The sequence below is a fragment of the Bactrocera dorsalis genome, chromosome 5, assembly GCF_023373825.1.
Source record: "Bactrocera dorsalis isolate Fly_Bdor chromosome 5, ASM2337382v1, whole genome shotgun sequence".
Lineage (NCBI taxonomy): Eukaryota > Metazoa > Arthropoda > Insecta > Diptera > Tephritidae > Bactrocera > Bactrocera dorsalis.
In genome coordinates, this window is record NC_064307.1 from 34,588,500 (window position 1) to 34,607,017 (window position 18,518).

An 18,518-nucleotide genomic window follows, 5' to 3' on the forward strand; every position below is an offset into this window, starting at 1 on the left:
ACGACACGGCATGCGTTGCGAGCGGAAGTTGAGGTGAATGCATGCACACGCGTGTGTGTGTATAACGTTGGTCACGCGTTACGCGGGTATGGCGCAGACCTGCTGCAATGCGGCACAGACCTACTAGCGCTTCCGCTTTGTAACATCCTATAAGTGCCATTTTGTTGTAGCTGTTGTTGTTGCTGTTGCTGTTGCCAGCTTTGACGACAACGTCATTGTCGTTAGCGCCATGCCAATAGCTGTCACAGCATGAAAGCGCTTAATTGCTTGTGATGGCATTAAATAAATTTTTAATTGCTTCGCACTTTTCATTCACGCTTCCGACGCTCCCATGGGCGCCGTAACGACGACCACTTCTTACACATGCACACTTTTGGATGGCAAACACCATATACCCTACATATATAAGTATATGTGTGTGTATGAGTGCCTTTTACTGCTCTTTTATGCTGCTCCTTGATGAGTCGATCGTTGGCCGCCATTGTGTGCTTTACTTGTGCGATTCTTTTTGTGTTCGCACTTGATTGCTGTTGTGTCACTTAACATCATGCACCGAATCTATTTGTATGTATGAGTGTGTGCGTTTGCATATCGAAATTTCTCCATTTCCGAAGGTTACTTATACGCTCCGGAGGAACTGTGTAAGCACTCCTTCATATGCATACAATTTATTTCGCTCGAGTAATTTGATTTTATAAAGACGGCTTTATTTCGTATATGAGTAGAAGAGGTTAATCGTTGCCCCATTTTATCATTTAATAAACAGCTTGGACTAAGGTTATTCTTAAATGTTGAAGTTCTTAAGAATAGCTGGCTTACTGCAAAAAAATCAGAGTGTCGTGTGTCTACTGCAAAACTTATAGCGTTTGATGAATTCTCTACAATAATCTTCGGACATACTATAGTTCAATAAGCAAAGGATTGATGGATAAAATAGACTACCTACTCTCATCTTTTATTTGGGAGAGAAGGTTTCACAAAAAGAGAGAGAGACGCGACCCTTCAACGAAACTTTTATAAACGAACGGATCAAATATACCCAATAGAGTGGGCGTCCTGATCCATTCTCGGATCTGGATATTAGGCGGCCCTTCAAACCTCCGAAAGTGTTCGCCTAAACGAAATAACTGTTGAGAATACGAAAACCGCTATCCGTCTGGGTACCGAACCAGTACAGGAGATACGTATGTCACTGAAAATGTTATAGAATGAAATTTGTAAAAGGCCTGACAGACGAAACAAGGCGAGAAGGAATGCCTTAAAGACTTGTAAGATCGCTAAGACCATGTGCAAGAGCCCCGAAGAAAACGAATACACAATCTTTTCATTCATACGGTCTTCAAAGAACTGCAAAACTACTTTAGGCCTACTGACATCACATGCAGCCGGAAAGCTATAATTAACGTCGATAATTTAAGCTGGACGATCTGCTATGTGTTCAGCTCATCAATTAGTGTAAGTCGAGTAGGAAATCGCTCGGCTGTCTGTTGGGATTGCAGCTGTTCGACCTTCGAACCTTAGTTTCATTTGTTGAGGTGCGTTTGGCTTGGCTGCAACAAGATAGTTGGTCCTAGCCATTGTTAGGGCCTCAAAGCATACGCATGTCTAAAACACTGGAGACGTATCTTCCACCTACCACAACATGCCCGATCTGGTTACGAACTTTTCGACCCGGAGACAGCTTGTCGAATTTTCTTATGCTGAAATCTAGTACTACAGATAACCATATTACGGGCCCCGGCGAAATCGATCAGCCTGAACCCACTTGGTCCCAAATCCAGCGCGCAAACCTGGAAATGGAATGTTTCGCCTTCTCACTTTAACTCGGCTTCAAACAGATGTCTTTTGGCTGCTAAAAGGATACTTTAACTCCCAAGGATCAAACTCAGGCTCTTGGTCGCATTCTACACCGGCCACTGCAAGTTGAAAAGGCACCTGTTCAACCTAGGACTTGCCTCTTGCTCTAACTGCCGGTTCTGCGACAGGAAACCTGAAAACCCGGAGCACCTGCTAATCGACTGCATCGCAGTCTGCAGACGCTGGTCTAAGGCCCTTGGAATTACATTTCCGGATAGGGATCACATCAACTCACTAGCTCCCAGCAAAATACTAGAATTTATCGATTTGTTGGGGCTTGGTGAGTCCCTGTGAGTTAGGAGAGGGCACAATAGACCCAAGGTCGCAGTGCATACCTCGATTAATTCTATTGTCTATTTTCTAAAGGATACTTGGTCTAAGACCGGAAGTCGTAAGCTGCTTGTGCCATACGTAAAATAATCGTTTCAGGCCACTCCCACGGCATGACGTTCAGAGAACTTTCCTCACTTGCGTGAACTTCTACTAATGGCTCCATCCTCCATGACTTAGACTATACTGTTCAATTATGAACACCAAAATATTTAAAGGAGAATCAAATAAGGAGATTTGGGTGACCAATCAGTCCGAAATAGTTTTTTTTCGGTCATTCTATGATATTTCTTGAATTTCGAATCAGTTTTCTGTAAACTAAATACGGCAATTTCGATTGAAAATGGACTTCGTTGCTCTTAAAAGTTCAATCTAGCTTACAATTTTCCTGTACTAAGTTCTCAAGGTGAGGTGATTCGTTGCACCAACACGATCTCTCACTGCAAAATGTGAAGAACTCAGTCAACATTATCTGAGCGGTATTGAAAGAATTGAAAAATATGATTAGTGCAGCCGTGAACGCACTGTCCATATAATTTGTTTCAAACCATTCAGCTCAAACAAGTGTTATTTGACGCAATGGATGTTAGAATAATTTACTCGCGAACCACGTAACAGCATTGAGGTAAAATGGATGGAATAAAAGTTGCTTAAGGCAATGGATGTTAGAGGAAGATGCAAGCAAACTACAAAATAACTTTAAGATAATGTGGATAGTTATTAGACCAAATGGCATCCAAATATTCCAAAAAATCTTTCTATAAAGCTTTTACTATCATATTCTATGCTTATTTTCACAAGTAAGAGGTTAATCAAGTATCATGAAGTATAAATTGTAACGCCTGAAATTAATCACTCTTTAACAGTGGTTAAAAAGTCTCCAAATATGCATTTACCAAATAATTTAGAAAAAAATCCGTGTTATACTCTTTTGTTGCATGTGGCATTCAATCACACTTGAATATGTAGACAACCAACATTCCTTTAGCAATGACTTTTGAATTTGGTTGGAAAAAATTGAGAATCTGTACTTTGCCTCACCTTTCACTCCAACCAAACCCAATCAAACTGACTGCAGGAGTATGCGACTTAACTTGAATCCAATCAACTAAGCAAATATTGTGTGCTTTTAAAACATTATCATCCACATGGACGCTTTGTCTTTCGTGTATTCTTTCTCCTATTGTTTTGGAATAATTTTCATCGCCACTTGCTTTTATACCGCTTTGCATAAATGACGAGAAATACTCAACTAAACAAGCAAGTATTTGCTCTTCTTGTCAGCACTCAAACATGTGTACATACGTACATGGAGCTGTGTTTGCATAGAGGAGTCAGGCTGTTGCTAATGACTTAATAGGATGTTGCCGCTACGGTCAGTTGGCTTTGGCTGAGCAGACTGTCGAAAGTTGTTGCTACTTTTTATACACACGATCTTTGCGAAAAACTACTCGAACATGTGTGCAAATATATTTACTCACAATCACAAATAAAACGAAAATTGCTTTTCCAACGGTTTTATATAGGGTGTTGCTTTTAGATGTATAACAAAAGTTACTTGAAATAGTAAAAGTAATGAATCTTGATCAAACAAAATTCGCCAAGATCACGAGCTTCAATTTCAGGCATCAAATAGTCGGTTATCATGGCGCAACAAAGGTCGGTTACGTTCTCACCGGCATCATTTTTGAAGAAATATGGACCGATGTTTTTTCTAGTTGAAATGGCAGTTATTGAATCTCTTCAGGTTGCTCTTCGTCCCAAATGCGGCAATTTTCTTTATTTATGGGTATGAGCCAGAAATGGCCCTCATCGCTGAATAAAATTTTGCTCGAAAACGTCTAATCTTCTTGGAATTTTTCAAGAAACCATAGAACCAAGCGATGATGCTAGGGTAGGTCGAGCGGATTCAGTCCTTGCACGAGCTGTATTTTCGCTTTCAATTTAAGATCTCGACGTAAAATGCCCCAAGTCGTCCCATACGTCAATCCGATTTGCTGCGAACGGCGCCGAATCGACTCACCACGATCTTCGCTCATCAAAAGTTTCTTTAAGTACAAGGATTATTTCCGGGTTTTTTGCATTCCATTGAAACTATTAAGCACTTTGGCGCTTTGGCAAAACGCGTGTCTTTCGTTAGTTTCCAGTCGAAATGCTCGAACGAGTGATCCAAAATTGGACTCAACGAATGGACCGTCTGAAACGTAGTCGCGGCCAACATTTGAAAGAGATAATCTTCAAAAAAATAAATTTCAAAGAATGGTCTTGCGCATGATAACATTTATAATAAACACTCCCCATTAAAATCGAATTTTCTGCGTGTTTTTCTTACAAAAAAATAGAGAATCTCGAAATGGATCACCCTCTATATATGCCATATTTGCTTATGGAGCTACATTCTCAAGTTAAATCGTTGACAGCAATTTGATGGCAGCTTAAATTTATTTACTTCCACTGTTTATTTGTAGTTTTTGCGTCTGTAAAGCTTCTTTTTCTATTACTATTTGCTGTGAACTCTTCGTGTGGCTTGTGTTTCAGTAAATCGCCGAAACAGTACAGTTAATGGAATTGTAATTTTCTTTAGTGTAATCTGCATTTTATGCTTACATAACCTTCAGAGTTTGTGTTTAATATCGATTTTTTCACCAAACTTTTTCATTGAACTTTGTTTTCAGAAAACAAGTTATTATAAATTCCATATTTATAGTCAAGACATGTTTGGTAATCTATATGCTACTAGAGAAATTTGTACTGCTTTGAATTTAAAATTTTCACAAGTGTTAAATGTATTGGTAATAGATATGAGAAATACTGTCCAAGATTCATACTTCAGTCCTTACAAGGGATTAAAAATGGTATTAGAGCCATGATTCTTACCGATTCTTCCGAATTCACCAAGAAAAATATTTATGAATAAAAAAAATATCTTTTTCCAAAACTTGTTCAGTAAGGTAGGTAATTATGTATTGGCTACAAAGCGCTTCGCCAATCTGTAAGTGCGAACACGGGAGTTCTTTTTCAATGGCATCACAAAGGACTACATTATTAGTCTACGTGTGATCTTTGACCAGCCATCTAACCTAACCTAAGGTAGGTACTCTGAGATCACTAAACGCTGGATGCGCCATTTTGATGCAATATAGTATGATCTTTATAATCTCTCTATTTCATTTTATTCTTGCTCTCAAACCATTTGTGCTCGCAATGAATCTAGTTATGATATACCTGTTATGCTTTTTGTGGACAGCCATAAGGTGTCTGGTGGGCTCCAAGTTCTGTGTTGGGGTTTGTGATAAGAGTTAAGCATTCACAGAATAAGTGGAAACAAATTTCCGTATTTCCTTCTATTTTGCAGCTGATTCAAATATTATTATAAGGCAGACCCCTTTTTAGTGCATGCTCTTCAAAAAGCCAGTGCTCCGTTATATGTAGTAGTTGTAAGTCTATATACATATACTATCCCAGAACCTATTTAGTAATTAGTTCAAGTCTTGTCATACTTGGACTTCTGCTTTGTTTTCTTCCAACTTGTTATTGATTCTTTGTTCTGCTGAGTTGACAGTCCGTGACAAGTTAAAAAATCCGAGTCCATTCCGGTTACGTAAACCCGAATGTTGTGGGAACGGCTTTTGATCGTTCTCTGTGGGCATGGAATTAACTCGTCTAAACAGGCACCTATGTAGCTTGGCCATCTTCTCTACTTTTTTGATTGCCTATATTTTGAACAATTGGAGTTGATCTGCCTTTTTTTATTTGTTAACTACTGTAAAATTAATCTGTGGTCTTCTCAAGGACAGCAATGCCGCTTGGCTATCGATGTATATGGAAGCTTGCGGTATCCTCCCGTAGTTATTCAATAGAACTCCCGTAGTCTTCTCAATACCTAGTAGTTCCACTTGTAAAATGCTGAGTGAGTTTGGTAGCCTGATAGAGAGATAGATAGAGATGTCAATGTAACTCCGTCTCTATTTCGCAGCTCATTTTAACTTCGTCAGTATAAATAGAGGTAGTATCCTCCTCCCCTACTAAACCTCTTCTCCAATCAAGTCTAGAGATTACCATCCGAAAGTTAATCTTCGGTGGATGTAATCTGAACCTGCTGGTTAAGGTAACTAATTTCCAAGTAAAAACTTCTGTGGGTAGTAAATGTAGGACCATGTTAAGCGCACCAGTAAGACATGACTTAATAGGCCTGGTAATACCAATTCAATTTAATTATCTGATGTTCTATTCATTAACTCTTTAATAAGGCCTTGCCTAGCTTTCATCTCGACTCGTCCATGATTTTCTACTTCTGTGATCAAAGCGATTTGTTTCGCGCCAAGATTTAATACTTGGGCCATTTTAATCCATTGCAGAGATGCCGTTGCGGTCTAGGTCGCCTTAATACCGCAAAATTATTTCAATACTTTGCTAGAGAGATTTGCCTGTATGATATTTTGTGCATTTCACAAATTCATCATCTTGCTAATTTGTCACGATTGTCAAAATTTCAATATTTTTCTATTCAGCCATAACTAAAAAGTTCTTTTCTTGATAAATTAGCAACATGTCAAATGCTCTCGACATCGCTTTTCACTAATAAAATATTTGTGAAAATAAATTTTTTTTAGAATTTTATTGTTTATGTTAGATTAAGAGGAAGATTTCAAAAAACAGTATGGCGATGTTAGTCAAAAATCTTATTTAACTCCTCATCATATTGATGAGCTAGCCCTACAAGATAAACAAAAAACCTCACTGCTTGTATCTACTTGTATAAGACTCTGGCAACTTTAAAATTGTGTATGTGTAGAAAAGCGCTGCATTTTGAGGATTAACATTTTATCAAGCTTGACTCAGAATAACAAAAAGCTGTGGACTTGATACAATTCTTGATAAATTGTCAATCTTTTGTTAGTTTGACAAGTGTACAGTGTAAGCATACATTTAAGCTACATAATAAAAAAGAAATCCAAAACTTTTAGACCTGACTACAAGCGACATAAAATTGCTTTAATATAGAACACTTTAAACACTCTTACATTTTCCTGCATTTTATCTGCTTTCGTTTCATGCCAACAACACTACCAATACACAACCACTCGACACGTCAGTGACCTGCTGAAGAAGCTATCTGTTAAAGCTGGCCTAATTGGTTGCTTCCGCGGCCTAGTCGTCAACGGCGAGATACTCGACATTTACAGCTATATGTCCGTACATCTTTCGGAGATAATTAAAGACTGCAAGCCGTCGTGTGTGCCGTCGCCGTGTAAAAATGGCGCACAATGCAAGGAACTATGGAGTACCTTCCAGTGTGTGTGCAGCAACCCCTGGGCGCACATCGGTGAATTCTGCGAAACAAGTAAGTGCGCTCACTTTGCAACTTTGCTCACTTGAATTTCAATCTTTACGAAATCTAAACGCTTATTTGAAATCTTTCTCTCATTTCAACTTCTCCATTTTGCAGACATCAACGAGAAGGCACTCACTTTCATCACACGTGAGTCGTTCTTGATGCGCAATTACATTAGCACACCCGCTGCTACACCGCCCTTCCTACCGGCCGCCTACTCTATCTATGGCATCAATGAGGAACGGGACATTATCAAAGGCATACTCGCACAAGACATACTCATCAACTTACGCACTTACGATGCGAATGCGCTAGTCTTGTATGCAAACGATCATTACAACAATTTCGTGCACTTGTATATTAGCTCCGGTCGCGAAATTGTCTTCCTCTATAATTATGGCGATGCAATTGTTAATTTGACGATAGTTGATGTGTCCGTGAGTAGCCTGAACAGCATTCAGGTGGCCATTGAGCGGGAGGAGCAGCGCACCACGATGCATGTGAACGAGCAGAGCGTGAGCGTGGAGAGAGGCATGATGCTATTGGATGAATACAGCAACAAACCGTGGGTCAATCCGGAGAAGGGTAATTATGAAAACTAGTGTAGATTTTGACTTAATTGAGACTGGTCCATTTTTCAAAAATGGTATCAAGTTTTATACATAATATTAGAGGAACCAGTGGCAGAGGGAAACACTAAAGTTTCTTAAAATCATAGCCTTAATAGATTTGTGATGAGCTTAAAACGATTCGTCGATATATCAGCTGATGCACTTTATAGAAGTCTTTGGGTAACACCACTGACGTATATCTGTCCAAAGAGATCCACCGATATTTTGGATCAACTCTAACAGCTTTATTTAATATAAATCAACCAGCTAATTTGAAACGAAATGAAATAATTCACCATTCTACCCTTCAAAGAAGTGACATTCAATGCACACAATAAAATCGGTGGTCAAAGAAATCCATTTTGAGTCGATTACAGACATCTCAGTCGAAGCGTTCCAGAAATCTTACGAAGCATGGAAAACGCGCTGGAATCGCTGTATAGCTGTTCAAGGGCACTACTTTGAAGGGGATGGCAGAGTTGTAGAATAGTTTTCAAATATACGGTTTTTGTGGAATCAGTCTCATTACTTAATTGTCAACCTCGTAATAAGACTGGCATGGGTGCCGGGCAATAGCGAACTCACAAGAAATTGCTGATGAGCTAGCAAGGAAAGGTACTCCATAACCCTTCCAAGAGATTTGGAGGGGGTCGGAGTTTTATTATTAGATATCTGGGCTTCGTGGAAGCTTGGCCAGTTTTGGGCTATCATCCATACATGCGCTTTCACTAAAGCCTTTTGGCCCAAGATCGATCGCTGAAGTTCTAGTGATCTCTTCGCCCTCAGTCCTATCCTCTCCCTAGTTGTGAGGCCGGTAACAGGTCATTGCCTTATTGGCGTCCTTGCTGTAAAGTTGAGAATATTACCGGACACTATTTGCAGAAGCTGTATGGAAGTAGATCACGTGAAAATAACTCAACACTTCCTTCTTGATTTTCCTGCGTTTGAGAGGTCAAGGCTTAAGCACTTGGGAGCGCATACTTTCAGACATCCCACAGAACTGACGAGAGTGGAAATTAAAGACACAAAAATATATAGCAGTCTACATGGGATCTTCGAACAATTATTTTACCTAGCCTAACCCACTCTAATTATAGGATTATTACATGTTTCAACTGTAATTTTATTTTCGTAAGCAAAAACCTTACTAGGGATCACTTTCAATCGTCTATTTAATCTTCCTTATAATCTTACTCGCACCCTCCACTGATACCGAAATAGAGCTAAAAGAATCTTGACAGCTGATTCAGGATAAAAGTGATGATCAGCAGCAACAGTATTTGAACGATTTTGAAAATAATAACGATTTTGAAAATAATTCTGAAACAGAAAACTGATACCAAAACTAAAAAATAAAATAATCCATTTTCGAAATCCAATGTTTTTAGTATTTAAAAAATCATCAAAAATTTAAAAAAATATTTTTCTATTTTTCAACAACATCCATTTTATGAGCCGGAAATTTTCATTTAACATATTTCCTAACGCATTCCTATTTTACAGAGGTTCTCTCACCACACCGTCCACCCGCACCGCCAACTGAGTACTTCCAATTTAATATTGGCGGTTATGATCCTGCGAATTTGCTAAAGCCCAATCTGGACGCTCCTGCGCTGCAGGGATATATTGGCTGTGTGCGTGGCCTGAAAATTGGCACAAATCTAATCGACTTGGCTGACATCAACGAACGGAATATTTCGCCCAGTAAGTACACAGAAATGCAATTGCAACACAACTCTACGTATATATAGTATGTATGTGTGTATATGTGCAACTGTAAAACTAACACAAATTACACTTGGCGCTTTGGTGAGGAAATTCAATTTTAAAAAGTCACATACGAAGCTAAGCGGAAGAGATTTGCACTTGTGTGTGACTGCAGCATCGGTTTTGGTGAAATCGTGCAAGGACATATTGGGAGCATGCGTTTATGGCAAACATACTCGTACATATATATGTTTCTAATGCTTATGCTCGTGGTATACATGTGGAAATATAACGCTAGGAATTAGTGTACGAATTAGAAAGTTAGGGTGGGTTTAGAAATTGAAAAAAGGTAAAATAATATTAATATAATATATTATTCTCCACTTCGCAGACTACAATTCTGAGAGAAGAACTTGCAATTAAAAACGGGTATAGAAAACATTTGATCAAATTTCGCTCTGTGTGATTTCCTATTGATTGTAACATTATGGACGGCTCAATTTTGTGAAAAAGGAATTTCGTTTTGAGCTCATTCACCGAACGTGCGACGCTCTTGATGATCATTCGACTTCAGTTCTTGTAGTTCTTGGAGTTGGTTTTGTAAGTTCACAAACCAAGCTTCTTCAACAAAAGGGCACAGCTTCAATTGTTGTGCGCGAATACGGTTGAACTCATTCGGGTCTTCCTCGATACTCTGCTCCACAGCAGCTATAGCGTATTCAGTGTGTAATGTACGACATCTCTGAGGTTGCGCATTACCCACTAGAGTAAAGGTGGTGCAAGGCCGAGCCATGACTGTGCTGGACGATTATGTCGACCGAATATTGGTAATAAATTTGCACAATTTACAAATTATTAAATGGCAAACACCTGTCGAAAAGACCAGCTCCGAAAAAAGCATTGCCCATTGAAAACCACACGTATCAAAAACCAGCATTTATAGAGATGTACATATGTGTGACTAAAACGGAAGATAAATTTTAATGACGATCACTGACGGCACTGAGCGGATGAGTTTTTATTCAGAAGAAAACTGGTAATTAGAAAAGATAGGTATATGAATGTATATGGTAATCATTCACTAATCCTGACATATGGAGCAATCTATATAAAAAGTCATATTAAGACGGTAATATCTCTGAGAAACAAATCCACATATTTTTCCAATTAAATGAGCCAGGCTTAGAGACTAGGACTAATTACCAAACGCGGTACTAATACTAAACAGAAGGTAACCATTAGCCCGGATAGTCTAACATCGCTTCTGACCTTGTCCGGAAAGTAATAAGACTGATTTTTCTTCCGTCGCGACTGTACTTTGGAGTATGCGCGCACCGACTCGATTCGGTCGCTGATGAAGACCGGAAAAGAATGAGCAAATCCAAAGTGAAAACGATGCTCATTGTATTTTTTGACATCAAAGGCATCGTCCTCATGAATGAGTTCCTCCTGGTCAAACCGTCAACGCCAAGTTTTACGTGGAAGTTCTCAGGAGGCTTGAACGAAGGGTTTAACCGGGTCCGACAACACATTGCAGCCGATTGGAAGTTCCACCACGACAATGCCCCGTCTCACACCGCCTTTTTGTGAACAGCAACCTAACCAAGACCGGCATCCCAACGCTTTCGCACCTGCCCTACAGCCCAGATATGGCCCGCTCCTGAACTTTTTTTGTTTCCTTGCCTGAAAAATGGCGAAGGGATCCAAGCAGCATACACCACGGCTCTCAAGGCTATTCTGGAGAATGCTTTCTGTGACGCCTTTAATGCTTCGAAATCGCGCTGGCAGCGCGGCATACAGGCAGAAAAAGCCTATTTTGGAAAGATTTTAAATAATTGTAACGATTGCTTAGTAAATTTTTTTAAATCGACTCAGTCATATTACCTTCCCGAACAAAATCCTATATATAGGTAATAATAAACTTCAACGATGTTAATAACTGCTAAGAAGTGAAGCACTCTAGACTATTATCTCGAAGTTGAAGAGGTCGGCCGAAATAAAATAATTCTTTGTCATCAGATATTAAACCTATTATTTCTTTCCCCAGTGCGCATTCTTACGCTAATACAATTAGATTCAAATATATAAGATCCAATTCCCCAAAAAAATTTTGCACAAAAGTCAGTGAGCAATTTAAAGAATTCAATGTTTTTACTTTTGAGAATTAGTTTTCTGTCAAGCGTCTTCTGTAAGCGCTACAAAACTCTATCAAATATTACACTAACCGACCAGAACCCGACCTAACTTAATGTTAACATATACCATATATTACATATTTTTCTATGCTGCTTAGTTAGCATGCTCCCAAGCGCATGTCGGTTAGCCTTTTGGTATGTTTACAAACATATGCGTGTGTCCGCTTTATGGTCATTACTGCCAAAGATTAATGTCAATCGGATAAGCCGAAGTAGCGAGTAGCCGCAAAGGCGCTGAGCAACAGCACATAGATTTTCAATATACCAATGCGAGTAAGTTAGGTTTCAGTATAAGCCGAATATTGAATCAGGGTAACGCAGTTTCAGAGATGCACACGACCTGCAAGTTGTCTCCGTAATAATGAAAAAATATAAGAAATGAAAAGCATTCTATGAGACTTACGAATTATTTGGCTTTTGGGATTCTAAGTTCCGATATGCCGGATCCAATACAGGGCTTAAATAGTGTAGCTATCAGTGAGATCTTTGAAAGTTAGGCGATGAACCGCATGAAATCAGAAGCTCAAAAAATAGGTATACCTAAATCTGAGCTATCGAATTAACTTTTTAATGAAATAATACAATAAAACGCCATCCCCGACTCCTTTAGAGACAACTTATTTTTGAGTAAAACAATCATCACCAATTAGTTAGACAATGGCTGGCATAAAAACATCTTTATCATAGCATTCGCATCGCTTAATCACTAACAACTACAATAACTGTGTACTAAAGCATAGTTTTAAAGATAACCTATAGCATATTTCGCATTGTCATCCATTCTCTTTCTTCCCCCACAGCCATGGAAGGTGTGCTGCCCAACTGCCAAATCAAATGTGACGCCGAGCCCTGCAAAAATGGCGGCATATGTAAAGAGAATTTCGCCAAACAGGAGTCCACATGCGACTGTGAACACACCAGTTTTCTGGGTGAATTTTGCATGGAGGAGAAGGGTGCGGACTTTAGCGGCGAATCAACGTTGTTGCGTAAATTCGAGCTTACCGGCAAAGTGGACTACGTGCGACTGCAATTGGCATTCTCCTCGTTCGATTTGCGGCGTGCCAACCGTGTGATGTTGTTATTGCAGCCGACCGGTGATCGCAGTTATTACCTGATGGTAGCCATTAACGCTGATGGCCATCTACTATTCGAAGAGGACCGTGAAGGGCCGGCCGTTGGGGCGCACATCGATCGAAGTTTTCTGAATAATGCACGCCACTCCATCTACTACATACGCAACGGCAGTGAGGCCACTCTGTATATTGACCGCGAAAAAGTGCCATTGACAAAGATACAGACACGTGCGCCGGTGCCGACGAGTGATGTGGGTGGAAATCGTGTACAAATTGGTGGCATCAATACAACAGATGCGAGATTTGCTGTGTTCAAGAGTTATAGTGGCTGTCTGTCGAGTAAGTAGCTATTTTGTGGCTTCTCTGTTATAACACAGGCACATGCATTGATTGGTAAGTACAAATAAGTGGCTCATAAAATGCCTATTTTCTTGCCGCTTATAATGATTGGCCAGTCATACATTTTGTTGGTGAATTTGGTAAGGTGAAAGTCGTGAAAGTTAAATTTAACTAAGTGTTCAAATTAAGTGAGACTATCAGGTAGGTATGGTTTAACCAGCGTTTTGTTATCAAACACTAATAATGCTCCATGAGAAATGACCCACAGTTCCTTATGGAAATAATGTTCATAATCCTCTATACGAGAGTTTAACCTATACGTCTCCGAAAATCCTTTATCTCTTTAACAACGGCGGCATTTCTACATCCTAAGTTTTTTCTTTTGTCATCGACGTATCTTCTCCGCTTCACTTCTCTTTTCGTTTATAATTCTTATCCGATTCGTTTTATCTACACTAGAACCCATTTCTTTAGTAACCTAAATTTTAGCAAAAACAATTTTTTCAGAAATATTCTCCGCTGACATTGTAAATATATGTATATAGCTCCATCACGAAACCAAAAATGTCAAAATTCAATATATTGCATGGAGGTTAGACTCGACCGATGTCATCCATATTCAATTCATGGGCCGACTTCATCAATTTCTACCATCAATCTACAGTATGACACATAAAAAATTATACAAATACCATATTCTCACGTATAGATCGCTAGGTTAACTAGTTAGGAGAATTATTGACCAGATTTTACCCAGTTTTGATACGAGGGCACATTATTATTAGAAAAAGATGCTCTTTTTATTCCAATAATCTTTACATATTAAACAATATTTTCTATAAAAATGCAGCCATGGGCACTGAAGTTGACTTAGCGGCTATACCTAATAAACTGGGGACTTGAAAACTTGATTTCTGATTTGTACTTCGTTAGAGTAATTGCTTTAATTTCGACTTTTTATATTCTGAATGGACTTATTTTTAGTTTGCCATGATGTTTTAACAGCCAAAATAAAACGCCGGAGACTCCATAAGGCAAGTCTATTTAGCGATATACGTCTGCCTGTCTGCCTCTATGTAGATAAGCCAAACCCTCAGTTTTTAAGATATCCGTAAAATTTCGCATACGTCCTTTTCTCACGAAGAAATGCGTATTTTTTCTCGGAATCGCCGATATGAATTTTTGTCAAAATACCCGGAATGTTGGACAAGGTTTACGTTAAATCAGTTTTATCAGAGACACAAGCCAACGAGTGGCACAAAGCCTTCAAAAACGGTCGAGAGATCGTTCAAGACATCGTTCGACCTTTTCTCTTCAACTGATGCAAATATTAAAAAATATTAAGGATAAGGTGCTTGAAAATCATCGGGCAAGTGTTAGGGAGATGACAAGAAATCTCGAAATCTCTCGAGAATCCGCTCGTATGACTTTGGTGGTTCGTTTGGGTATAAAACGGGTTCTTGCTCGACTCGTCCCGATACATCTGATTTTTTTTTTCCAAAAAGTGTACCGAAAACTGTTCTTTTTGGATTGCTTGATCTGCGAATTCCGATTTTACTTTCATGGAGAGCATTATATTTACCGATGAGACATAGATTTATGAGTTTGAACAAGTCAACAATCATCGGAATGGAGAGAAAAAACGACCCGAAACCAAAAATACCACTCCAAAGCCGCTCTATTTGGCGTTTGCGTGAGAAGATCTATAGACATTGTGGAAGAACGATTTATTTTCGATTTGGCTCCGTATTACTTTTTTTTGATTATTTTCAGTCGATCGAAAAGATAAAACAAAATTCGCTAAAGTCGCTGAAGGTCATCCCAAAAAGTGCTTGCAAAAAGTTTTTCGAGGACTGGACTCGTTGACACAAGTGTATTACATCTGGTGGGGATAACTTTGAAGGCGACAAAATAAATATTGATGAATAATTAGATAATTCAGATGAATATTCTTCCTTGGACATATCAGAGAACAAGTTAAGGTAGAGCCTTATCACTTTCTATTAGGGCTCGTTGAGAATGATATCAGGCCTTGAAGTTTTAACTTCTAAAAGCACTTCATTGTTTTATTTACAGCGCAGAGTGAACTGGGAGAAGTGTGGAAGAGTTTCTCATCAAAATATTTTCAATTTCAATTTCTATGATGCTCAACATCCTGTAGCAGCTGTTGTATACTAGACACTTGCCGTCTCTTCATTGACCACGTGTGTCAAATGTTCAAGTTTAGTGTTTCAGTTGAGTAACTAAGAACTAAGCACTACTTATAGGTCAAGTACGACAAAGGCTTCTTATTGATTTGTCTTTACTGAATGGGCTTATATAACCCAATTCCGTACTTTTCGTCATTAACAAAAATATAAATAGCACATGAAGGAAGCGTGTTTGAAGGAAACGGCCACCCGTTGAGAAGAACCTTTGAGTTACATGACCATAAGTTACACATTATTCAACAACTTCAGTTAATATTCAGTGTTTATATACTTGTATATCCTTTGGTATGTAGACAACTCTCAAACGTCAAAATTATTTGTTAATGCATGTTGTCTTTGGCAGAATTTTGTGTTTCTCCTTCACTGTTTTAAGTCTCAGCCAAAGCACATATGTTTCAATTATACATATGTAATTATATACGTATTTATATACACATATACACATAGGTTTAACTGCTGACTATGTATGCCAAGAGACCGGGTATAAATTTCCCAGCAATGCGCTATTAATTCTTGAAGCTTCGCTAAACTCTTGATGAGGGTCCACTTGACGGACTAAAGTTGTTGCGTCCTGTTACGCCTAACGCACAATACAAACCACAAGCGCAGTTCCATTGAGTCATGACCGCTTTTAGCAGTGCTTTGCTAAACGATGTTGTTGTTGTGTTGCTAGTACTTGATATCCATTTACGCATATGCACATGCCAAAAACAACAAACACATCAGAAACTTGAGAATACGCATGGCGGCGCTGCACTTCATTCTGACGTAGCGCATCCACAGAAGCTTTCATGTATGTATATACTGTTGTGCACATAAGCGGAATCGAAGCGCAAACTGCTTTATCTAGAGTTTTTACAACTTTTGAGGGTCATCAGCGCGGCCAAAATAGGAAAAAGTCAATACTAAACGTCCATCGACGGGCTGGCTGAGTAAATAAAGCACATAGGTCTGTGTGTGCTTGTGTATACACAGATACTAGTTCAAAAAGAAATAAAAGCACTTCAGACAAGTTTAAAGCGATGGATTTTCTCGCACTTCTTCCTTCATATCCGCTCTCCGACACCAACCAGCCTTCTTAGATTTACTGCTACATCATGATGTACGTTTATTACCAAAATCGTTAACAAAAAAACTTCAAGGCTATAAAAAATGGTCTCCAAGAGTGTAAAGACACAAAATGAGCAAAACAGTGTCGTTAGCGTAAATAAAGAAACGCTGTCTCGCTATTGAATTTATTGTCAACACTGCCGTTTTTAATGACTGGTTTAATGGAATCTTGAAAACCCTTTTTCTATTAAGTAATTTAAAAATTAGTAGTAGAATTTCATTTAAAACATAGAGATTAAGCTAATAAATTTATATTTGACAACTATGTCAGTGACCTCAGTGCCAAACATCACATCAAAATAATCATTAGTGTGTAGTATACGCTTGTATTTCTGAAGTACATCAAGTGCATTCGGCGATTTTTACGTTGAGTGAAATTATTCAACAAAGAAGCTCCATTAAATTTTGTGTGCGGAATCAAATTTCTGGTGTCGAAACATTTAAAATGTCGGAAAAAGCCTTCAGTGGTAATTGTTTGTCGCGAGCAAGTGTTTTTGATTGTTACAAATTATTCAAAGAGGATCGCGAAAACATTGACGACGAACCACGTCCAGGAAGGTCATCAGCATCAATTGATGATAAACACGTCAATAAAATTAAGGAATTGATGCTTGAGAATCGACGACTATCAGTAAGAGATCTTACTGGCATCGTTGGAATATCAGAAGGATTAGTGAAAACCATTTTAAAAGATTATTTGGGCCTAATAAAATTGAAAGCACGATTGGTCGCCTCAACGACTGTGAAACAATGCTTTCCGACTACCAGTATGTCACGAAACGTATTATGCTTGGCGATGAGTCTCGGATCTATGCTTGCGACCATCAATCGACAAAATATCATTGCAAAGGTGAACCGAAGCCGAAAAAAACCATGTCGAAGCTGTCAAAAACAAACGTTATGTTGACAGTTTTCTTTGATTATCGAAGTGTGGTGAACTCCGAATTCTTTTGATGGGCCAAACTGTCAACAAAGAACAGTATTTGAGTGTTATGCGTTGTTTGCGAGAAGCTATTCGTAAAAAGAGGGCGGAATTGTGGGCCGACAACTCTTGGTTTTTGCACAACGACAATGCACCGTCCCGAAGATTTGTCGTAAAGTTTTCGCCAAATTTTCAACCCATATCGTACCGCAAACACCGATTCACCTGTGCTCCTCACCTGTGACTATTCAGGAAACTCAAATGATCACTCCGTCGAAATCGTTTTGAGTCAATTAAAGACATTAAACGTGAAACGCTACGCGCATTGAAGACGAAATTTACTTTAAAATTATGAAAAAGTCTTACAATACTTTGTTCATACTAGCAAGTACATACATAACGGTGTTTTTAGACACGTAGTTTTCAAGAAGAAATAAAAAACGTAGAATTTAATGTTATGGCCAGAAATTAAGCCTTATTATAAAGATAAGGGTTTGCACTTGTATTTTAAAACTGATTTCGGGCATGTGACTACCGCGACTGGCTGAATTAAATGCTAGCCAAGGAGCATGTTTTTCTACCAAATTTTGCAGCAATTGGAACCGTATATCAACAATAACGCGCCGAACACGTTAACCTTAATTTTCCCTTCTTTTCTCGCCGTATTGTTGGAACGAAAGGTCGTCCACATCAGCATTCTTGAATTCAGACACGACAAAGTCATTAATCATGGCTCTATAGCGTTCCTCAATGACTAACATTATTTCATTTCATTTATGAAAAAATATGGACCGATTATTTCCTCTGCCCATAGAACACACAAGACAAT

The 18,518-nt window shown here is 38.8% G+C and overlaps 1 protein-coding gene across 7 annotated transcripts in view; it reads left to right on the top strand.

Moving 5' to 3' along the window:
- LOC105227121 (axotactin) overlaps positions 1-18,518 on the top strand; it is a 160,143-nt gene that overhangs the window by 107,515 nt on the left and 34,110 nt on the right. For all 7 annotated transcript variants that reach the window (XM_049459219.1, XM_049459220.1, XM_049459218.1 and 4 more), the window contains exons 12-15: positions 7,284-7,531; positions 7,637-8,107; positions 9,637-9,837; positions 12,836-13,447. In XM_049459219.1, the coding sequence (XP_049315176.1) occupies positions 7,284-7,531; positions 7,637-8,107; positions 9,637-9,837; positions 12,836-13,447 (1,532 nt within the window). The remainder of the gene's footprint in view (positions 1-7,283; positions 7,532-7,636; positions 8,108-9,636; positions 9,838-12,835; positions 13,448-18,518) is intronic.